This window comes from Diadema setosum, chromosome 3 (genome assembly GCF_964275005.1).
Source record: "Diadema setosum chromosome 3, eeDiaSeto1, whole genome shotgun sequence".
In the NCBI taxonomy this organism is placed as follows: domain Eukaryota; kingdom Metazoa; phylum Echinodermata; class Echinoidea; order Diadematoida; family Diadematidae; genus Diadema; species Diadema setosum.
This window is the reverse complement of record NC_092687.1, coordinates 28095840-28114157: the sequence shown is the minus strand read 5'-3', so window position 1 is coordinate 28114157 and position 18318 is coordinate 28095840. Positions and strand designations below refer to the sequence as shown.

Here is an 18318-nt window from a genome sequence, read left to right as displayed (position 1 = left end):
CAATGTTTGGATCTCTCTTGCTTCTAAATTTCGAAGTTTAAAGTCTGTGTACTCTTTTAGGAGATTTATTAAAACAATGTTGTTCTCTGTATCTCATTGTCATTGGTAGTGTTTATACACGAGATTCTTTCGTAGATATATCGCCGTATTTAATCTATACATAATCATGTAACCGACCATGTACTGTATCAACTGTTCACCTATACCTTCGTGAGAAAATATTTTGTCATGCCTTGCTGATCCAGGTGAACTTACTTTGTGTAAACCTTTACTTAAAACAGACAGACCTCTCATTTCCATTTCTCCTTTCCTTAAGTCTATCTCTACGCAAGTCATCCCTCCCTCCAATTTACTTTCAGATGTGTATTATTTACGGAGCTTATGATGTAGCTCCGCAGTGTCATTCATTGTTGTATTCTGATACGTTTTGCTGTACATTGTGTAAAGGCAATGTAAACAAAACATATTCTGTTAACAACTTATGTTTATGTATGTGTATGGCACGAACATTATTTACGATTACATATAATCATGTACATATGTGCAATGATAATACAGAAACCAATAGATCAAATCAAATCAAATCAAATCAAATTGAATCAAATCGAATCAAATCAAACACCCAAGTTTGAGGAGCTTTCTACGCCGTGGTCTAGATGAAATGATATTTCTTCACCATTTCCTTTACAACAATTTCCATTATCATTCATTTTTGTTGTTTATCCTTTCTAGCGTTAGGCACTAATAAAGGATTTTTTTAGACGGTAGACACTTAGGTGAACATGGAGGGCATCGGAAAGGGCTAGTACTGATGACCAAAACATCACAATGAATATGCTTTTATGCATAACTAGATACACTACCCACCTTCTTGGGGAGGGGGACATATATATTAAAACATTACAAAGAAAAAAAACAGAAAGAAAATGTTGCTTTAATTTGGGGGCATGAAAGGAACTAACTTTTGTATTATATTGAAATATGAATACTTCTAATGAAAATCCAATGTTATCTTGGCATGTAATTACTTTTTTTTTAAATGGCAGTTTGGTAAAATTTTCTCATACCTATCACCAATCCTTCCAGATCATATGGCTGTGCTTCCCGTAGTCTCCAACAGAGAGTCCAGCCACATGCTGTGGAACAGTACAACATTGACAACGACATGATTACACACAGTAATGATCAGATACATATTTATATCTAGAACACCTATTTTCATGCACGTATGATCATCTTTGTGATTGATATGTGTTTACATTCAAACAACGTTTTGCTATATTTTATCATTGTCTCTAGTAGATATGTATTTGACAGCAATTGTCTTCTGCATACCGTTATTTATTCCTGTAAATTATATAAAAGATTAACAATCAAATAACTATGCAGCATGTGTGGCTTATCTTACTTTAAACATTATGATTATATTCAACGGAAGTTGATACGACAGCCATTATATTTTACTAGTGCTAGTGGATATTCAACGGAATCAATTATGCAGATCGCGTGTTATTCACTTCGATTTGGTGAGCATTTAATAATTACCAAGTAAATCAGACTTTCATACCTTTGCGTAGGTAGTCCAAACGGTATTTTTTGAGAAGTAATCCAACAAGGAGAAATAGGAGGATTACAAGTAGACCAATACCTAGTCCAATGGTGAGACCCAAATTATCATGTTTTTCTGAAATAAAAAAAAAGATAGATTGAAATGCACCATTCCATTCACCCTCACTAAGATTGCAATGCTATCAACATACACAGAGTACCAAATAGAAGCCATACTTAATTATACAAGTGAAATATACAATATTCTTATTTAGAACACGGGGAGAAGTCGTGAAGGCGTAGGGCGCTACTGTTCTTTATTTCTACTCTTATGCATTTGTTTGCAATTGCCAGGAGCAAGGAGAAAGACGCGTATATCTGATTGTGTGCCGAAACAGTGAGATTACTCATTTTAACTCGTTTTTCCCCGTTCATACTTCTCATAGAAAATCTGGTTTAAAACAAATTCTTTGTATACCATATTAAAGGTAATTTCCTTGGATATAAACCTTAGGTCAATAAAAGGACACTTTACGCGTGCAAATATAATCGTTTTTGTCTTCCATGTCGAGGAAGTAAAAATTGCACAATTGCAAATGTTGGCATCCATGAATGTAATCTTCCAACTCTAAGTATGAGATCAAAAGATATATATGAAGGGTTTGTTTGCAAAAACCGATAAGTCCATTTTTGCAGATTTTGAAGTACGATTTCTGTCATAAAGTACAAAATAATACCTTTTAAATGATATATTGGTCACTACATATAAAGGTATATTTTTGAAGTTATGGTCAAAAGAAGCACAAAATTTCTTATTATTCTCTTTATTTTTCTTGACCTTTAATCGCAAATATCTCCATTTGGCAAATATGGACTTATCGGTTTTTGCAAACAAACTCTTCATATATATATATATATATATATATATATATATATGACTGCATCAAAAAATGAACAAAAAGTCGCACCCCATGATTTTACGTGAGGACTCAAAAAAAAGGTGAAATGGGTCAACCGAGTTAATGTTGAGTTTTCATGTTTTCTGAAAGAGCAATCCTTCTTCTACACTATTTTTTTTTTTCGTTTGGGACCATAACATGAATGGGAAAGTGTGTTTTAAGCAGTTTTTCTACAACCCTTTTTTGAGGGAGAATACAATGATCAGGTATGTCTCAGAGTCCCCTTCCATTTTTTGAAATCGTTTACACACTCTTCACTTTCAAGTCTAATAGCATTTGAAAGGATAAGTCCACTACTTTAAACGTTGGCAATAATCATGGACAAAATGTTTTAATAGAACGTGCTAATTTCAGCTTAATCTGATAATCCCTTCATTGTTGTTGTTCCGGTGGTGTACATCCTGTGTTTTTTTCCCCTTCATTGCATGGCTAGCACGGCTTGGTAAAGATTAAGCTCTTGAATAGACCCTATATTTCAGAGCCCCTTTTCTCATGTCACCCTTTTCCGGAGTGTGTGTTTTCTTTTAAGTATTTAGATAGGTTAGGGAGTCAATTCGAATTGAGCTATACATCATTTTAAACCTTGAAGTCCGCTCTTTAAGAATCTGCTCTTTTAACTTAAAATAAATTTCCGGAGGCTTTTTGTTGTTTTTGTGGTGCAGGGTCATGTATATATATATATAAGTTTGTTCGCAAAAACTGATAAGTTCATTTTTGAAGATTTTTAAGTGCGGTCTCTGTCATAAAGTACAAAATAATACCTTTTAAATGATATATTGGTCACTACATATAAAGGCACATTTTAATATATATATATATATATATATATATATAAATATAGCGAAGAATCAAGAAATAAACTAGTAATGCATTATTTCGCCAATAAGAATGAGTTTATTGAACAACTCAAATTTTCGGTGGCCTCCACCTTCTTCAGGAGTCTCGACGGGGAATGTCAATACCAAAACATAAATAACAACACATAAATAATATATATATATGTTTAAATATATATATATATATATATATATATATATATATATATTAATATATATACATATATAAATATATATTTACACAAAAATGTATATACATACATATGTCTTGATGCAATTAAGAAGTATTTTATTTACAAAAAGATAATACTATTTTATGATTTCTGTAATGTCTTCGTAGTTGCAAAATTATGTGAGATCGAAATTCAAAAGATATTAAGTAGGTAAGAACCAATATATTTGCATAAGTGGTAAGATTGTGCTGCTATATTAAATTATGAAAATTGAATAATGTTTGGTCCTTGAATTTATTGCTTGAATTCTTAAAATCATAAAATCGAAAGAATGGAATAAAGGTGTTTTTTTTTTTCATTAACTCTCCTTCGTCTCTTTACTCCGTAAATCATTGCATGTTGGCTTTCGCGGAAATTTTTTATTCCCTTTTACTTTCCCACTTTGTTTTTGTTTGAGGTTATAAAGTTCTACAGGAGAACGAAAACTTATTTTGTTTATAATTGTCAACTTGAAGGACCTATTACTATTACTATTCAGAGCTGAAAAAAAAAAAACACTCTGAAACGCAAAACATGAAACGTTTCACGAAACCTGATATAGGTAGAACAGTTATTTCCGCAGTAGACGTCACATTCAGCGAGTCACCGGTAGCAACACACATGAAGGTTTGCTCTACCCCTTGCTTGGCTGAAACAGTGATTGTCTCGAACCTCTCGTATGTGTCGTCAGAGAGTGTTGTCTGTTGCGAAACAACTGAATTTAGTCTCTTTCCAGTCTCATCTGTCCACAGCAACGAAATGTTAGGCTTGAATCCACTCACGACACACGTAAGGTTTAATGAAAGGGTGTTGGAGGGAGTTTGGTATAAACACAGACCTTGATTTGTCAAGCTCTCATCAAGGCATTCCTCGATCGCATGCCTTGATGCCATTGCTACAAAAAGAAAATAATGTTTTGTACGCAATTAATCCTTTTTTAATCTAACGTCAAGATTGCGTTCGTTTTCCTGTTGCTTTGGATCGGTACGTATGGACGAAATACAATAAAACTGTCGTATTGTTGCAAAGCGCTCTTGTTACTTTGAACTTAGGCCCTATTTGATTTGATGTCATTTTTTTTCAGTAAGGAAAACAAAGCTTCGTAGTTATTTTGTTTTATTTCATAATTATTCTCCCCTAATGAATGTACATAATTATATGCTATAACAACTTTGAAATATATAATATTCGATCTGTACGTCAAATTCCTCAATATGATACAAGAGCGATAAAAAGTGCATCAATCATGGATTTCACTGGTTTCGTCTTTTATGTTTCTAACAACTTTCCTCAAGATTCTTCGCTCTGATTGGTTATTTTTGGGGACATTATATAGTCAGACCATACGTTATAGAGCTTGAACAATGCAGTTTATAATGATCCGATCACCCCCGTCAATACAGCACGGACAATTATTACATTACACATTGTTAATAGTGACATTGATATTACCCTTTTACATTATTAGAAATATTGTAGTTGACACACACATACACACATGCAAGTATCTAATAAAAATTAAATAGGTAAGTAGTAATACGTAGATAGGTTAGTACATAGATAGAAAGAAAGAAAGGCAGTATTTGCTGTCAAGAGACAAGAAGCTATAGGTGAACGGTAAAAAAAAAAAAAAAAAAAAAAAAAAAAAAAAAAAATCCCGTCTTGTTCTTTTCCTTTCACCCTCCCCTGTAATTTCATTGTAGCAGGCCGTTTTGTTTTATCGATGAGATGGAATATAGCAATATTTCTTATTAGAACTACAGTAATGTGTATTGTTGTCATTGTGCACTCTTTTAATTTTTATTAATTCGTAACCATTTTTATTTATCTGATAATTTCAGCACTTCATCAGTTAAACTGTATGCATCTTTATTTTCTTGCTCTTTTTTGTTTCACCAAATTTATTACCAATTATTTTCCTACGGGGGTCTCTCCGTATCCCAGAAACATGTCTTTATGAAAAACGTTACTCACAGTTAACCGTCATAAGGGTGGAATTCTCGAAAGTCTCAAGATTGATCAGTGCCACCTGACAAAGGTAGAGACCCTCATCTGCCACCTCCAAATCAGTAATGACGAGGCTAAAGTTCCTGTTCATGTTAAAACGTTCCTCCGTGCTCTGAAAGTTCCCATCGAAGAATCCAGCCTTGGTTTGCTGAGCTGAGATGGTCTCCTTGACCCAGACCACAGCGAGAGGCTCCTCATGGAAGTCGCACGGCAAACGGATCTGTTCCCCCCTCCATCCTACAACGTTGGGAACAGTACTTACCACTGAGGCTGCACGTTAAAAAATAGATAAATAAATAAATGAAAAACAGAGAGTGTAAGTGCCCTACGTACAACAATCCCTGCGTACCACTTTTTGCCAGCTCATGCGACCCTCATGATGCCATGGTATTTTTCTAAGCATTTTCTAAGCAGATAGATCATGTTTATATTAACATGATTCATGAATGTAGCCAGTTTTCAAGCACTTTCTGCGTAAAGACATACACGCACACCCCCAACACACACATATACACACACACACACACACACACACACACGAACATACACAAACATAACTCTCTATTCAAAATGTTTCCTTTACTTTGTTTGCACATTGATCAAATGTATGTTGATTTGTCCCTTATGGTTTCAAATCTTAAAACTGTACCGCATATTCAAAGAGTGTTCTGCAAAGAGTTTATTTTTATTTTTTTTTTTTGTTGGGGGGTGGGGGCACTGTGGAACTGTTCTCTCACATGATATATTATACTCTATGCAATCCATATACCACTGCCATGTTACTTGTTCCGAATAATACAAAACAGTTTGCAACGTGTAGCAAAAATATATGAAATATAAAACCTGTAAAGACGATTTTCAGTAAAAAAAAAAAAAAAAAAAAGGTAAAATACCTTAAATACATTTTAGCGAAAGGTTAGTCCTCCTTCTTGTTTGGAAGGTATTAAGAGTATCCCATTGTGGTAGCTGTCACACCTTCAGAATATTCATCATTACATAATATTTTAACATATCCGTGATTTATACTGCTTTTGTTTGTACCACTTTTCTTTTGTTCTATAAATAAAAAAAAAAATCATAATTTCAGAGTGGATTTTGAAATATCAGAACTCCTGTAACAGTGCTGTGAAATCAGCGTAAAGGACAATCTTATATAGACTATACTACACACATCATTTACAGACGTGAAGAATCGAATCCTACCAAGAGATACCTGGAGATTCCGAATTTAATATAAGAAAAAAAAATGAAATCAGTTCAGTTAAGTTCATTTGTTTTCTTAAAATTCCATAAAACATATGCACGCTGTAGTTTGTCAGAAGAATATTTGACAAATTTCATGGATATGACATCATAGAAAGGATGATTACAGAATTTCGTGTGATACAATGCCAACTTCCAGGTCTAAAAAGATACCTCTCATAAATAGACCACTGTCGAGATAAGTAGACAAGGCGCAGTGGTGGATGATTCATGTTAAGCCTGTTGAAGGTGAATGCTTTGTTCAAAAGCTGGGTTGCCTACTGATAGTTATCTGTTGTTGTTGTTTTTTTATTGTAAGTAATTGTCAGTAGGGTGAAGACCGTCATTTTTCGAGGATCGAAACCTCCTTTCTGATGAGGTTACTTTTCAGTTTATCATTCTTTTTACCTCTTTCTTAATCACTCGGATAATGCAAAAAAAAAAGAAAAAAAGAGCGAGCTGTTTTTCACCGAAGGAACAGGAGCCTAAAAATTCGGGGATGTAAATTTTCTAGGTCATCAGCGTTTTTGGATCACTTTTTGCAAACTGTCTTCTCACTTCATTGAATTTGAACGTTGTTTTCCTCGCAGTAACACATCTAAGGAATTGAAGTCCTTCCTTTGAAATACATATGATATATATATATATATATATATGAAGAGTTTGTTTGCAAAAAACGATAAGTCCATACTTTTGAAGATTTTGAAGTACGATCTCTGTCATAAAGTACAAAATAATACCTTTTAAACGATATATTGGTCACTACATAAAAAGGTATATTTTTAAAGTTATGGTCAAAAGAAGCAAAAATTTTCTTATTATTCTCCTTTTTTTCTTGACATTTAATCGCAAATATCTCCATTTGGCAAATATGGACTTATCGGTTTTTGCAAAAAAACTCTTCATATATATATATATATATATATATATATATATATATATGAGTATCTGAATATCAGAACGACCAAAGTCCATGGAAGACCAGTTCGAGTAAACTTAAAAAAAAAAAAAAAAAAAAAAAAAAAAAGCTTCAGATCTTTTTTATTTGTCCAATAATATTCTATTAAACTGTGATGGGAAGGCAACATTATAATGAAGAGTTTGTTCGCAAAAACCGATAAGTCCATTTTTGAAGATTTTGGAGTACGGTCTCTGTCATAAAGTACAGAATAATACCTTTTAAATGATATATTTGTCACTACATATAAAGGTACATTTTTGAAGTTATGGTTAAAAGAAGCAAAAAGTTTCTTATTATCCTCTTTAATTTTCTTGACCTTAAATCGCAAATATCTCCATTTGGTAAATTATTGACTTATCGGTTTTTGCGAACAAACTCTTCATATATTATTATGACAATTGACATTTACCTTAACTGAGGAGAGGCCATTTTGTGTGATGGACTTGGGTCGTTCTTCGAATCATATGGACTTTGGTCGTTCTTTGAATCATATACATGATATTCTGCTATAGAGATGAGAGAAGGATGAGAGAGGGCGCTATAATATGAATGTAAAAATGACCCAAGTTCTTCATTCTTACATTCATATTAAATCTAACTCATTCATTTGAGGCATTTTCGGGGGTAATTAAGCTTTATCATTTATACACAAGATGAGTCCTTGCATAAGCTACAATTTCCCATGTCAAATTGAATTTGGCCAAAAATTGGACTTTGGTCGTTCTTACATTCAGGTCTTCATATATTATATAATTTGTGATTTCTAATTATTACAAACATTTTGAGGGGGTTTAAAATTATGTCATATCATCTCAATGCCTATTGGACACTTAATCAAATTCGCTAATTCCATAAGACAGTAACATATTCCGGTAAATTTGAATAGTGGGTCTTGACAAATTCATAGAAGTACAGTTACACGTGTCGTAGGTCCTATGTACCTTTTGAGTTAGACACCCAGAATACAGAAATGGTCAGTGTTAGTATCAGAACAAGACCATACCTTTTACCACTCTCAAACAGTTATAAACCAAAACAGACAAAAGAATAATACGTCTAATCTGTCTTACACCATTCTTGAAGTCGATATATAAGCGAATCCAATGCACTGCCCGGTCAATTTCATACTTTTGGTCATTCAATTTCATGTAACGTACATTCAATTTCACAAAGCGCACGCACAAGAAACATTCGGGTATTCAAATTCAGAATCCGAGCAATCAATTTCATTTTATTTTATTTCGTTTTCGTGAAATCAAATTGTGTGTTCAAACTCTAAATGCGAGCATTGTTCGATCAATTAAGGAAAACGGAGTAGATTTTTTTTTTTTTTAAGAAAAGAGAAATGACAAATACAACCATGAAAGTTTCATACAGTGTAACTGTTATTGTTTAAAGGTTCCACATTGTTACTTTGTTCATGTATTCTTTATTTTGTATCTAACAAAAAAAAAAATCCAAATTGTAAGGTCCAATGAGCAGTGCATCTAAACAACACACCATAATCTAATCATAATTATTATTTCTTGATGACACTGCTAGCATGCTGGCAACTCCCAAATACTAACCACATAATGGTAATGCATCAATTTTAAGACAAACTGGAGCACAAAGACCTCACATAGTCCAGCAAAAGTAAATAAGGTAGTAATAAACAAAAAAATAAGACGTAAACAATGTTCATGTCATCAGTTTCAATGTTATAGGCCTAGTCAAAATTGATTTTCTTTTGAAGGTGTCAACCAACCTTCCGTATCACGCTGGTCTGCAGGCATATAAAGTGCCTAATATGTGTTTGTTTGTTTGTTTGTTTGTTTGTTTGTTTTGTTTCATTTTCCATCTAGGAAGATGATTGCAATAGCTGGTCTTCTAAGGGGTCCTGTTGGATATCAGGTGAGACCACTTCACCGGGTTAAGTACTTCTTTGCGATTAATAAATGAAGTCATCTTGGAAGTTGGATCATTTGCGTGCATGAGTTGTGACTCTTGTCACACATGGGACCTCCCATTTTACGTCTTATCAGAGGGACATGTGCCTGTATATTCCTTTTCGTGAAGCCCGAGTTCATATAATATTTTGTTAATGGACAGGTGGATCGACTTTTACTGCAACTTCTTTTAAATTGAATACAGCTATTTGGAACATGGTTGCCTATTCACAAATTTGAATGACCGACGAGATTTCGTCGCCAGCTTGACACGGATTTGAATGCTCATTGCTAAAATGCGTGCTCCTCTTGTAATTTTGAATGCTCCGGTAGTGAATTCGAATGACCCGATTTTGAATTTGATTGCTGATTCAGTGCTGCGAGAGAGGAATGCGTGAAATTGAATGCAGGGAATAGGAACTCGAATGGCAAAAGTATGAAATTTGACCGGGCAAACCTATATTATCATTATCATTATTATTATCATTCATTATTATTATTAATATTTTTAGTAGTAGTAGTAGTAGTAGTATTTTATAATAAGGGGAAGTAAATTCGTTGTTCCATCAGCGATGGAACCATAATGTTTTTGCTAACGTTTATACATTACACCATTGATACTGCCCCACTCCCTTTGACTTTTACCTTCCCTTTAAATTTACAGGGAGCATGATTCAAAGTTTGATTGAACATGGCCTTGTTCGTTTAGACCTGAGCAAACGGGCAAATAAGCTAGTGCTTGAGAGTTCTTATCCACTGAAGGCTGAATATGATTCCTTCTGCCTGGGCAAAGACCGGCCTGAGATGTATTGTCATGAGTGCTGGGTGTGGTAAGATTGCAAGCGATTCAATAATCCAATGAATTTGGATACACAAATGCCGAAACGGTTGGCAAGGCATTTCACTTGAATGAAGGGGGGAAATGATTTGTAAGTGACGGTATTTAAATGTCTGAGTAAATTTGACAGAAACAGAATAGTAAAACAAAGAAGTTGACCGGGAAATTCAATAATAACTCTTTAGGCGTAGAAACCATTAACACCACGTACCCATCATTTTGTTGGTCAGGGTAGGAAGGATATGGCGATTTAACGGCTGGACATGAACGTGTCGCTCACACACTTTCCTTTAAATAAGAAACGCGTAGCCATGTTCCTTTAGGGCAACAAGTGACGCGATGCACAAACATAATAGGGTGGATCTGTGTTGAGCTTTTCGTCACGGCTTGAAGATTGCTATGCCATTATCAGTATTTACTGAGCAGCCTGGCCTGTCAGCAATCATGAAAGAGCTACCAACAAGCGAAACCAATGGGCTACGGCCATCTGGTGATAGTCATATACCATGGAAAATTGGTTTAAAAATCGAATCGACAATGCTGAACAATGGTCCATAACTTTGGACACTTGCTGACTTACGAGATGCACCGAAATGCGGCAGTGATGGATATGATAATTATGGCAACAAATTTTAAGTATGACTCTTTGCGAAAGATGTTTTGTTCAAAAATGCGAAATAGTCTCCCACAGAATAAATAATGTGCTTCTATGTCTATATTAACAAATACAGACAAGAGATATAAATATTGCAGATTCATACACCAACAGGCCTGCTTTCGCTTCACAAAACTTTAGTCATTAAAGGCAGTAAGATATTAAATTCTTATCTGCTTTTTTCTATGCTTTTATCACTTCAAGGAAATATTAAATGCTCAATTATTCCAACTATTTTTATCATGTTTCATCATTATAATATGTTAATAATCACTATCATTATAATAATCCCCATCATCATCATCATCATCATCTCCATTGGGAGCATATTTGTCACGTCTAGAGTTCCGGTTTCTTCCTTTGATCTTTTAGTTTGTATAATGATATATATGCGAGAGCACTGTTGTATACTCTGCACGACCGTAACATGTAGCTAATTCGTTTATTCTTTTACTCCCGTTATAGAAATATACAACAGGAAAGAAAACAACAGGTGGAATCTGGCTCCATGAAAACATTCAGTAAAGCTCATCCTACAAAACAAATGCCACAATTCACAGAAAAAAAATAGTACAGTGATCACACAAAGCACATAAGACACTTTAAATAATGTATATCGTTTTTGAATTTCAGCATTCATTTCCGGAATATTCGAAGAGTAGATTACAAGCGTCGCAGCTCTACCCTTAAAATAGCTTGATATCTCTCCACAATAGAGCAGCTTGCTAATGAAGCATTAAACAATGAAAATGACGTAATTACACCCAGGCTGACAGTGGGTGAGAAGATTTTGTTACAATCTGGGAAGAATATAATGGGAAATGACTTCGCATTTATAGGATAATGAAGAAAAAAAGAGGAGAAATACATACGACACGATACACTGCTCTCAATAGACAAATCTTCTGCAACTTTAACCCTAAAAGGGCGGGGGGGGGGGGCGGAATCCGCCCCCCCCCCCTCTCGACGTTTCGCGCTATAATTCTGTAACGCGAGAAGGCCTCATCGCGAGGCTTCTTGACTTTCTTCGTTCAAGTCTCGTGCAACTTTTGAGACCAAATTTGCAACGTCCGCGCATACTTTTGCGAAGCCACGCCCATTTTTGAACCGGAATGTCGCTCCAAAACGGGTACAATTTTGTGATTTTGTGTACATTTCCTATGGAAAACAGTGCTCTGTCATGAAAGGCATAAAAACCTGATTATTTTTACAATTAATCACTTTCATTGATTAATTTTGTGCTAATTATGGTAGAAAAATGGTCAGTGACAATTTCCAATGAAAAAAACAAAGAAAAAAACAAAAGTTGAAAAACAAAGAAATACATAAGAAATTCTGAAAACAATAAAATACATAAGAATTGAAATGAGTTTTGGAAGTTTTTGTGACGTACAATTGTTGAATATGCTAAAACAGATTTACAGATCAAAAATTAGACTCTCAATGCTTTTAATTAAGCTAAAATATCACCTTGAGCTTAATTTGCATAATTAATTAATTAAAATTAGAAATTGATTGTTTCAAAAAATCTTATGACACAATTTTGTAGATTATGACGCGGGTCTCACGCATGCAAAATTTCATCGCGATCGCACCACCGATGGCCGAGATCTGGGGGGGGGGGGGCGGAATCCGCCCCCCCCCCCCCGGTCTGAGCATAGCCAAAAAAGCCCGGCCCCTTTAGGGTTAATGACAAAGCACTGTATCGTTGTAAGTGTATAAGTTAATCTAGGAATGTAATATGTTACTTTCTTGGAGAATTAAGTATTTCAGATTTTGGTTAAGCGGTGTTGATTCATTTTTCCCTTATACTTGACGCATTGAAGGAGAAAGAATTAACTTATTCCATTATAACAGTTACCAGTCATCGCACTAAGTATCGGGTAGAGTCAGCAAAGTTACACACACGTAGTATATGATACATATTTCATCAACAGTGTGCTGATGTTTTAATAAAATCAATCTACCGATGTTATCATAATGTGTGCCGAGTTAATCCTGATTTGAATGTTTCTCCCTCTCTTTTTACGAGCGGGTTTTTAACTCGTGATTTTCTTTTCCGGCTTTGATCTGGTGAACAATAAAACAAAAAGCTAACAAGACAGCATAACAATGAGCAAGACAAACATTTCAATACACTAAATAACACACAGAAAAAGGAGAAGCTGAGTAGGTGTATATAGCTATCATACGTTTTTCGTATGAGAGGTATTCACTGTATTCACGTTTAATGACAGAGAGTTACCGCTTCCTCGTTGCCTCCATACAAGAAACTTAACAGAATAATAATAAAAAATGCTTCGTCATGTTTACATTCATAGGTGATATTATGCTTGGGTCAGTCGCTTCAAGCAAACTTTTTTTTTTTTTTCAGTGTAACAAATTTGGACTCAACAAGGCATAGACGGGAATAAGCACAAGTCCAATTGTTTATCAAACTTACCTTCTGCAGAAGTATCACAGAAGACTTCAACGGTCAATGTTAGTAGCAAAACGAAGTGGTTTCTTCTTTCCATCATAGGTAATCGAAGACATAAAGAGTGTATATTAAACAGAAGCTGTAATGTCCGACAAGTCTGTCAAATGATCACAGATATCACAGTTTTCAAGATGGGACGGAAATCCAGGACATGGATGTATAAACCGACACTTTTGAGACAAACCTAGCTCTTCTGTACAAAGAGTGTTTGGAAGTTTACGGGATTCTTCACTCTGCCACTATAATGGCGGGTTGAACGGGGTCCGTTAATAGCTGATTTGTCGAACTCCCTTTGTGTCGCGCGTCCTGTAGCGTAACGTAGCATTAATATCGTACACGTCAACATTGTTATTTCACGAGAGACTTCACGCAACACAATGCGTTCCGAAATGTTTAGGCGAAGAGAGAGAGAGAGAGAGAGAGAGAGAAATATTATTCATGTAGCGGTCCGGGAAACGTTTTCGGTAATAAATTCAATGCGTGTTATGGAACGTCCCAGTGAGCACTGACTGCTTATACATTGTAGGCTCATGTAGCGTGATGAATGTATGGGAAGTTACTTGTTAAGATTGGATCAACGTTTTACCTTCCGTGCAAAGACTATCGTAATTCCTTCTAGCTATAATAAAGCATTATACTAGGATGCGTACTTCCTTTCTTTCTTATCACTTGGACTTTAAGTTGAAACTTAAGGATCATGTGAATCGGCAATTGCAGTATTTTCTTTTTTTAGATGCGCTCTGAAATTATCTGAGCCATCTTAATTTACACTTAATCCTGAATTTCAATAAAGCTTGTATGGGAAGGGTGTTGCCGATCCCCCCGAATGCACATTTAAGATTTTGCATTTTTCAGAACTGAAATTCAACATTCTTGTGCAAGCTTTTGGTGAAATATTATTATTTTTGTTTTGAAAGGAAATTGGTTGATGGTATCTATCAACTCTTTTTTTCTGCGTATCCATAATAATTCTTATAGTGCAAAATTCTATGGCGATGGCGTAAATTTTAAAGGATCGGAGTAATTCGAAGAAAATATCCTCTTTTAAGCACCAGGGAGAATTGGAATCTTAATGGAATTCAAAGACTTGGTGCTCACATTTGATGATATGTTTGGGAAATTGTTGATCCCGTAATAATAAGGGAGATCTAGTTTAGGTAGGGTTTGAAAGAGGATTTTCACAAACACATTCACAGACGAGAGAACGTAAACATTTTTTTTTTCTTAAATTAAATTGTGTCTACAGTTCTGGTCGGGGTGAGGATTTAGCTTTTAACGTTTTGCGAGATATTTAGAAACCACTGTATGAGATGTCAAAGAGCATGCAATTCTAAGGGGTATTAAAAGTTTATTTGATGAAAATTGGTTTTGAAATGGCTGAGATATCCAAAAACAAGGTGAAACAAAGAGATCCTAATAAAGTTGTGGCCTGTCGCCTTTTATTGTTATCAGTTTTTTGGATATCTCAGCCATTTGAAACCAATTTTCATTAAATAAACGTTGAATCTTTCTTAAAATTACATGCTCTTTCATATTTCATAAGAGGCTTTTCATTATCTCACTTAGGAGTGTTCAAAACATGAATCCCCACCTCAACAAGTACTGTACAGTCCCTTTAAAGTGAAAGATAAGCCTATCCGGTGCGCAATTTGTAAGAATGCTTGGAAAATTGCCGAATCGCAAATGTTCTTAGAGTATCTAAAGGAAGGGGGATGTTTGAGAGGAGATACTCCGTCAATGAGAAGGACCTTTTCGCATTTTTCTGAATTGACATTCTGCGACCTTCTGTACAATTTGGATATATTTGGATAGGTTTCTATGAAAAAAAAAAAGAAAACGATATTTATTATCACTCATGTTTCCTCGACTAATGGAAGCTCGTCAAACATGATCACAGTCATCAACGTTCTTTAAAAGGACAGTTGATCGCACTCTACATTGCAATATACCCTTTCTAGACAAATACAATGTGTATGAGGGTGCACGCGTGTCTATACGTGTGTGAAAGAGACGTCTGTCAAACAAATATGGTGGCATGTACCCAATTTCATCATTGTTGCCTGTCGAAGTCCCTTTACTTCGAATATGCTGTGACGTTTGAAAACCTTTGACATTGCGTCACGGGAGACTGCACCCGATTTAGTGCTCATTGTGACTTTTTTGGGGGGGAAATATATGCTATTCATGTTACTTTATGTCCATGTGTGCAAAGTCTCAATACACATAATACTATGCACGATACTCAGAAGTATACTTCCTTCGTCGTATGTGCTGTATTTCTAATCTATAATATTGTTAGTCTTGCGATAAATGTGAGTCTACATTTGTGACTGTGCATCTCAAAACGAACATAAAGTCGCTCACACTGATTTTGCGTGAGGACTGAAAATAAGTGAAATGGGTCAACCTAGCCGAACTTGACTTTTTCATATTTTCTGAAAGAGCGGGTCTTCTTTTACATCATGCTAAAATTTGGTATCATAAAACGGGCAGGAAAGTGTGTTTTTTAGCAGTTTATCTCGAACATGTTTGGTAGAATAGTGTGATTAGGTGTGTCTTTAGAATCCCTTTTTCATTTCTGAAAAACCATGTCCACACTCTTCACTTTCAACTCTAATTACTTTTGAAAGGATAGTGCTACTGCTTTGAAAGTTGGCATCAATTATGGACAGAATGTGTTAATGAGGCATGCTTAATTTCAATTTAATCTGATAATCTCTTCATTGTTGTTACTCTGGTGGTTTACTTCATGTTTTTTGTCCCATTCATCACACAGCCAGCACGGTTTGGTAAAGATTAAGCGCTTGAATAGACACTGTACTTCAGTGCCTCTTTTTTCAGTTCACACCTTTCCTGAGTTTGTGCATTCTTTCCAATATTTAGATAGGTTAGGAGAGTCCATTTGATTTATGTTATACATCATTTTAAAGCTTAAAGTCTATTCTTTCAGAATATGGTCTTTGCTAAAAAAAAATTCATGTCTGGCGACTTTTTGTTTGTTTTGATGTGCAGGGTCACATTTTTGGTAAATTAATTTTCTGTACTATGAACTTATCTTAAACTTCTCAATGAAGACTTCTTACCAGCAATCCAATGTAGCTATGGACATAATAAGAAGGCGTTAAAGATAAAGCAGTTATTTTATGATGACATTTCATTTAATGATACGAGTAGTGTCCTTTATCTTAAGAATCTGTGTTGTGACGAAGGAGTCTGTTATATTGCAACTGTTAATAGATTAAATATTGTGCTCGTTGGTTTGAAGAAGACAATTAAATACATGGGCATATATATGCTATGAGAGGCTGGAATTTCTTGCTTTCTGCAATTGAACAATGTTACTTCTGAAGTTAGACTGCGTGCATATAGCCCAGAACAGTACATGTCACAGTTTCCATCATTTATTTTTGTTATGATGTCCGGAATGGTAACAGTCCCACGGCATACAATAGTAACGTTGTGAATTATTGTTTCCTCTCACTTTCAGGACGTTAGATCCAAACGTGCATGAACAGCATGTTCATATTGCAGTGATTCACCTTGAGACTCATCGCATTCGCATTTCCCGAGATCCGAGATTTGCATGCTGTTACCAACCTTATACCGTATATAAACTAAAAGTGATTCGACGGATTCAAAGAACATTTTAATTTACACAGACTGGTTACTAGGATATTTGATGGATGATATTTTGGTTATCATTTACCCAAGGAGATAATAATTCATAGTGCTGGGCTCTTGGATTCTACATCATTTATGCTTTACAGTTTAGTTCTACATTTTTTGTGATTCTTGTTTTTTTATCATTTTTTATGAGCTTTAATCCGACGATTCTGTTGAATCTCCAACACAATGTAACGCAATTTAGAATGCGTCCTTCCATTTACTTTTATCTTGTTTTCAGCCGGTATCTCGACGATTAATCTCATGCATTGTTCTACATTGAGGACGCCAAGGTGTACAGGAAATGCAGGTGTAGAAAAGAGGAAAAAATTATCTGCCTGTATCTGCTTATTGTCTCTAACCTATAAACACACACTTTTCACACACCTACACACTTATGCTTACGTTGTTATAGGTATAGAATATGAATAAACATCTAAACCTTCATAGACCAATGTGTTTATTGGCACACATTATACATACAATGTCTACTATAAAGAACTGTGTTATTATCACACTTTAACTCAAGTTGAAGTTGAAATTCATACTCATTTTGTTAAAAAAAAAAGTAAACAAAAATAAATCTCATTTTCTTCAGTGTCAGGAATAGTGCATGCAAATATGTACAGAGAAAATAATAATTGAAAACTTACAGGAGCGATACATTGCAGTGGTTGCTGAGGGTACTGGAAGTAAATGATTGTCAATATGAACTGTGTGAAAACACAGAAACAAATAAACACGGAGGTACCCGATAAAAAGACAATTCTTGTCAAGTGTGGGCTCCTCTTGGATAATTAAGAGGTTAGGAGGTCATAACGATGCACAGGCTTATGTTCAGACGGATAAGCTGTATTTATTATCTCAAACTGGGTATGCTTCTTCATAATCATATAGGAATACACTTCTTTTTTTTATTTCTTATAAACAAAATATTCTTCGTGTACCACTGCATTGCAATACAAGTTATACAGCTCACAAGTTATACAG

General features: G+C 34.8%; 1 protein-coding gene across 1 annotated transcript in view; it reads right to left on the bottom strand.

Moving 5' to 3' along the window:
• LOC140246749 (uncharacterized) overlaps positions 1-18318 on the bottom strand; it is a 166766-nt gene that overhangs the window by 101192 nt on the left and 47256 nt on the right. Inside the window, exons 2-6 of the mRNA XM_072326087.1 lie at positions 8707-8779; positions 5530-5832; positions 4109-4450; positions 1568-1684; positions 1068-1136 (exon numbers count right to left, since the gene is read on the bottom strand). Coding sequence (XP_072182188.1) covers positions 1068-1136; positions 1568-1684; positions 4109-4450; positions 5530-5832; positions 8707-8779 — 904 coding nt within the window. The remainder of the gene's footprint in view (positions 1-1067; positions 1137-1567; positions 1685-4108; positions 4451-5529; positions 5833-8706; positions 8780-18318) is intronic.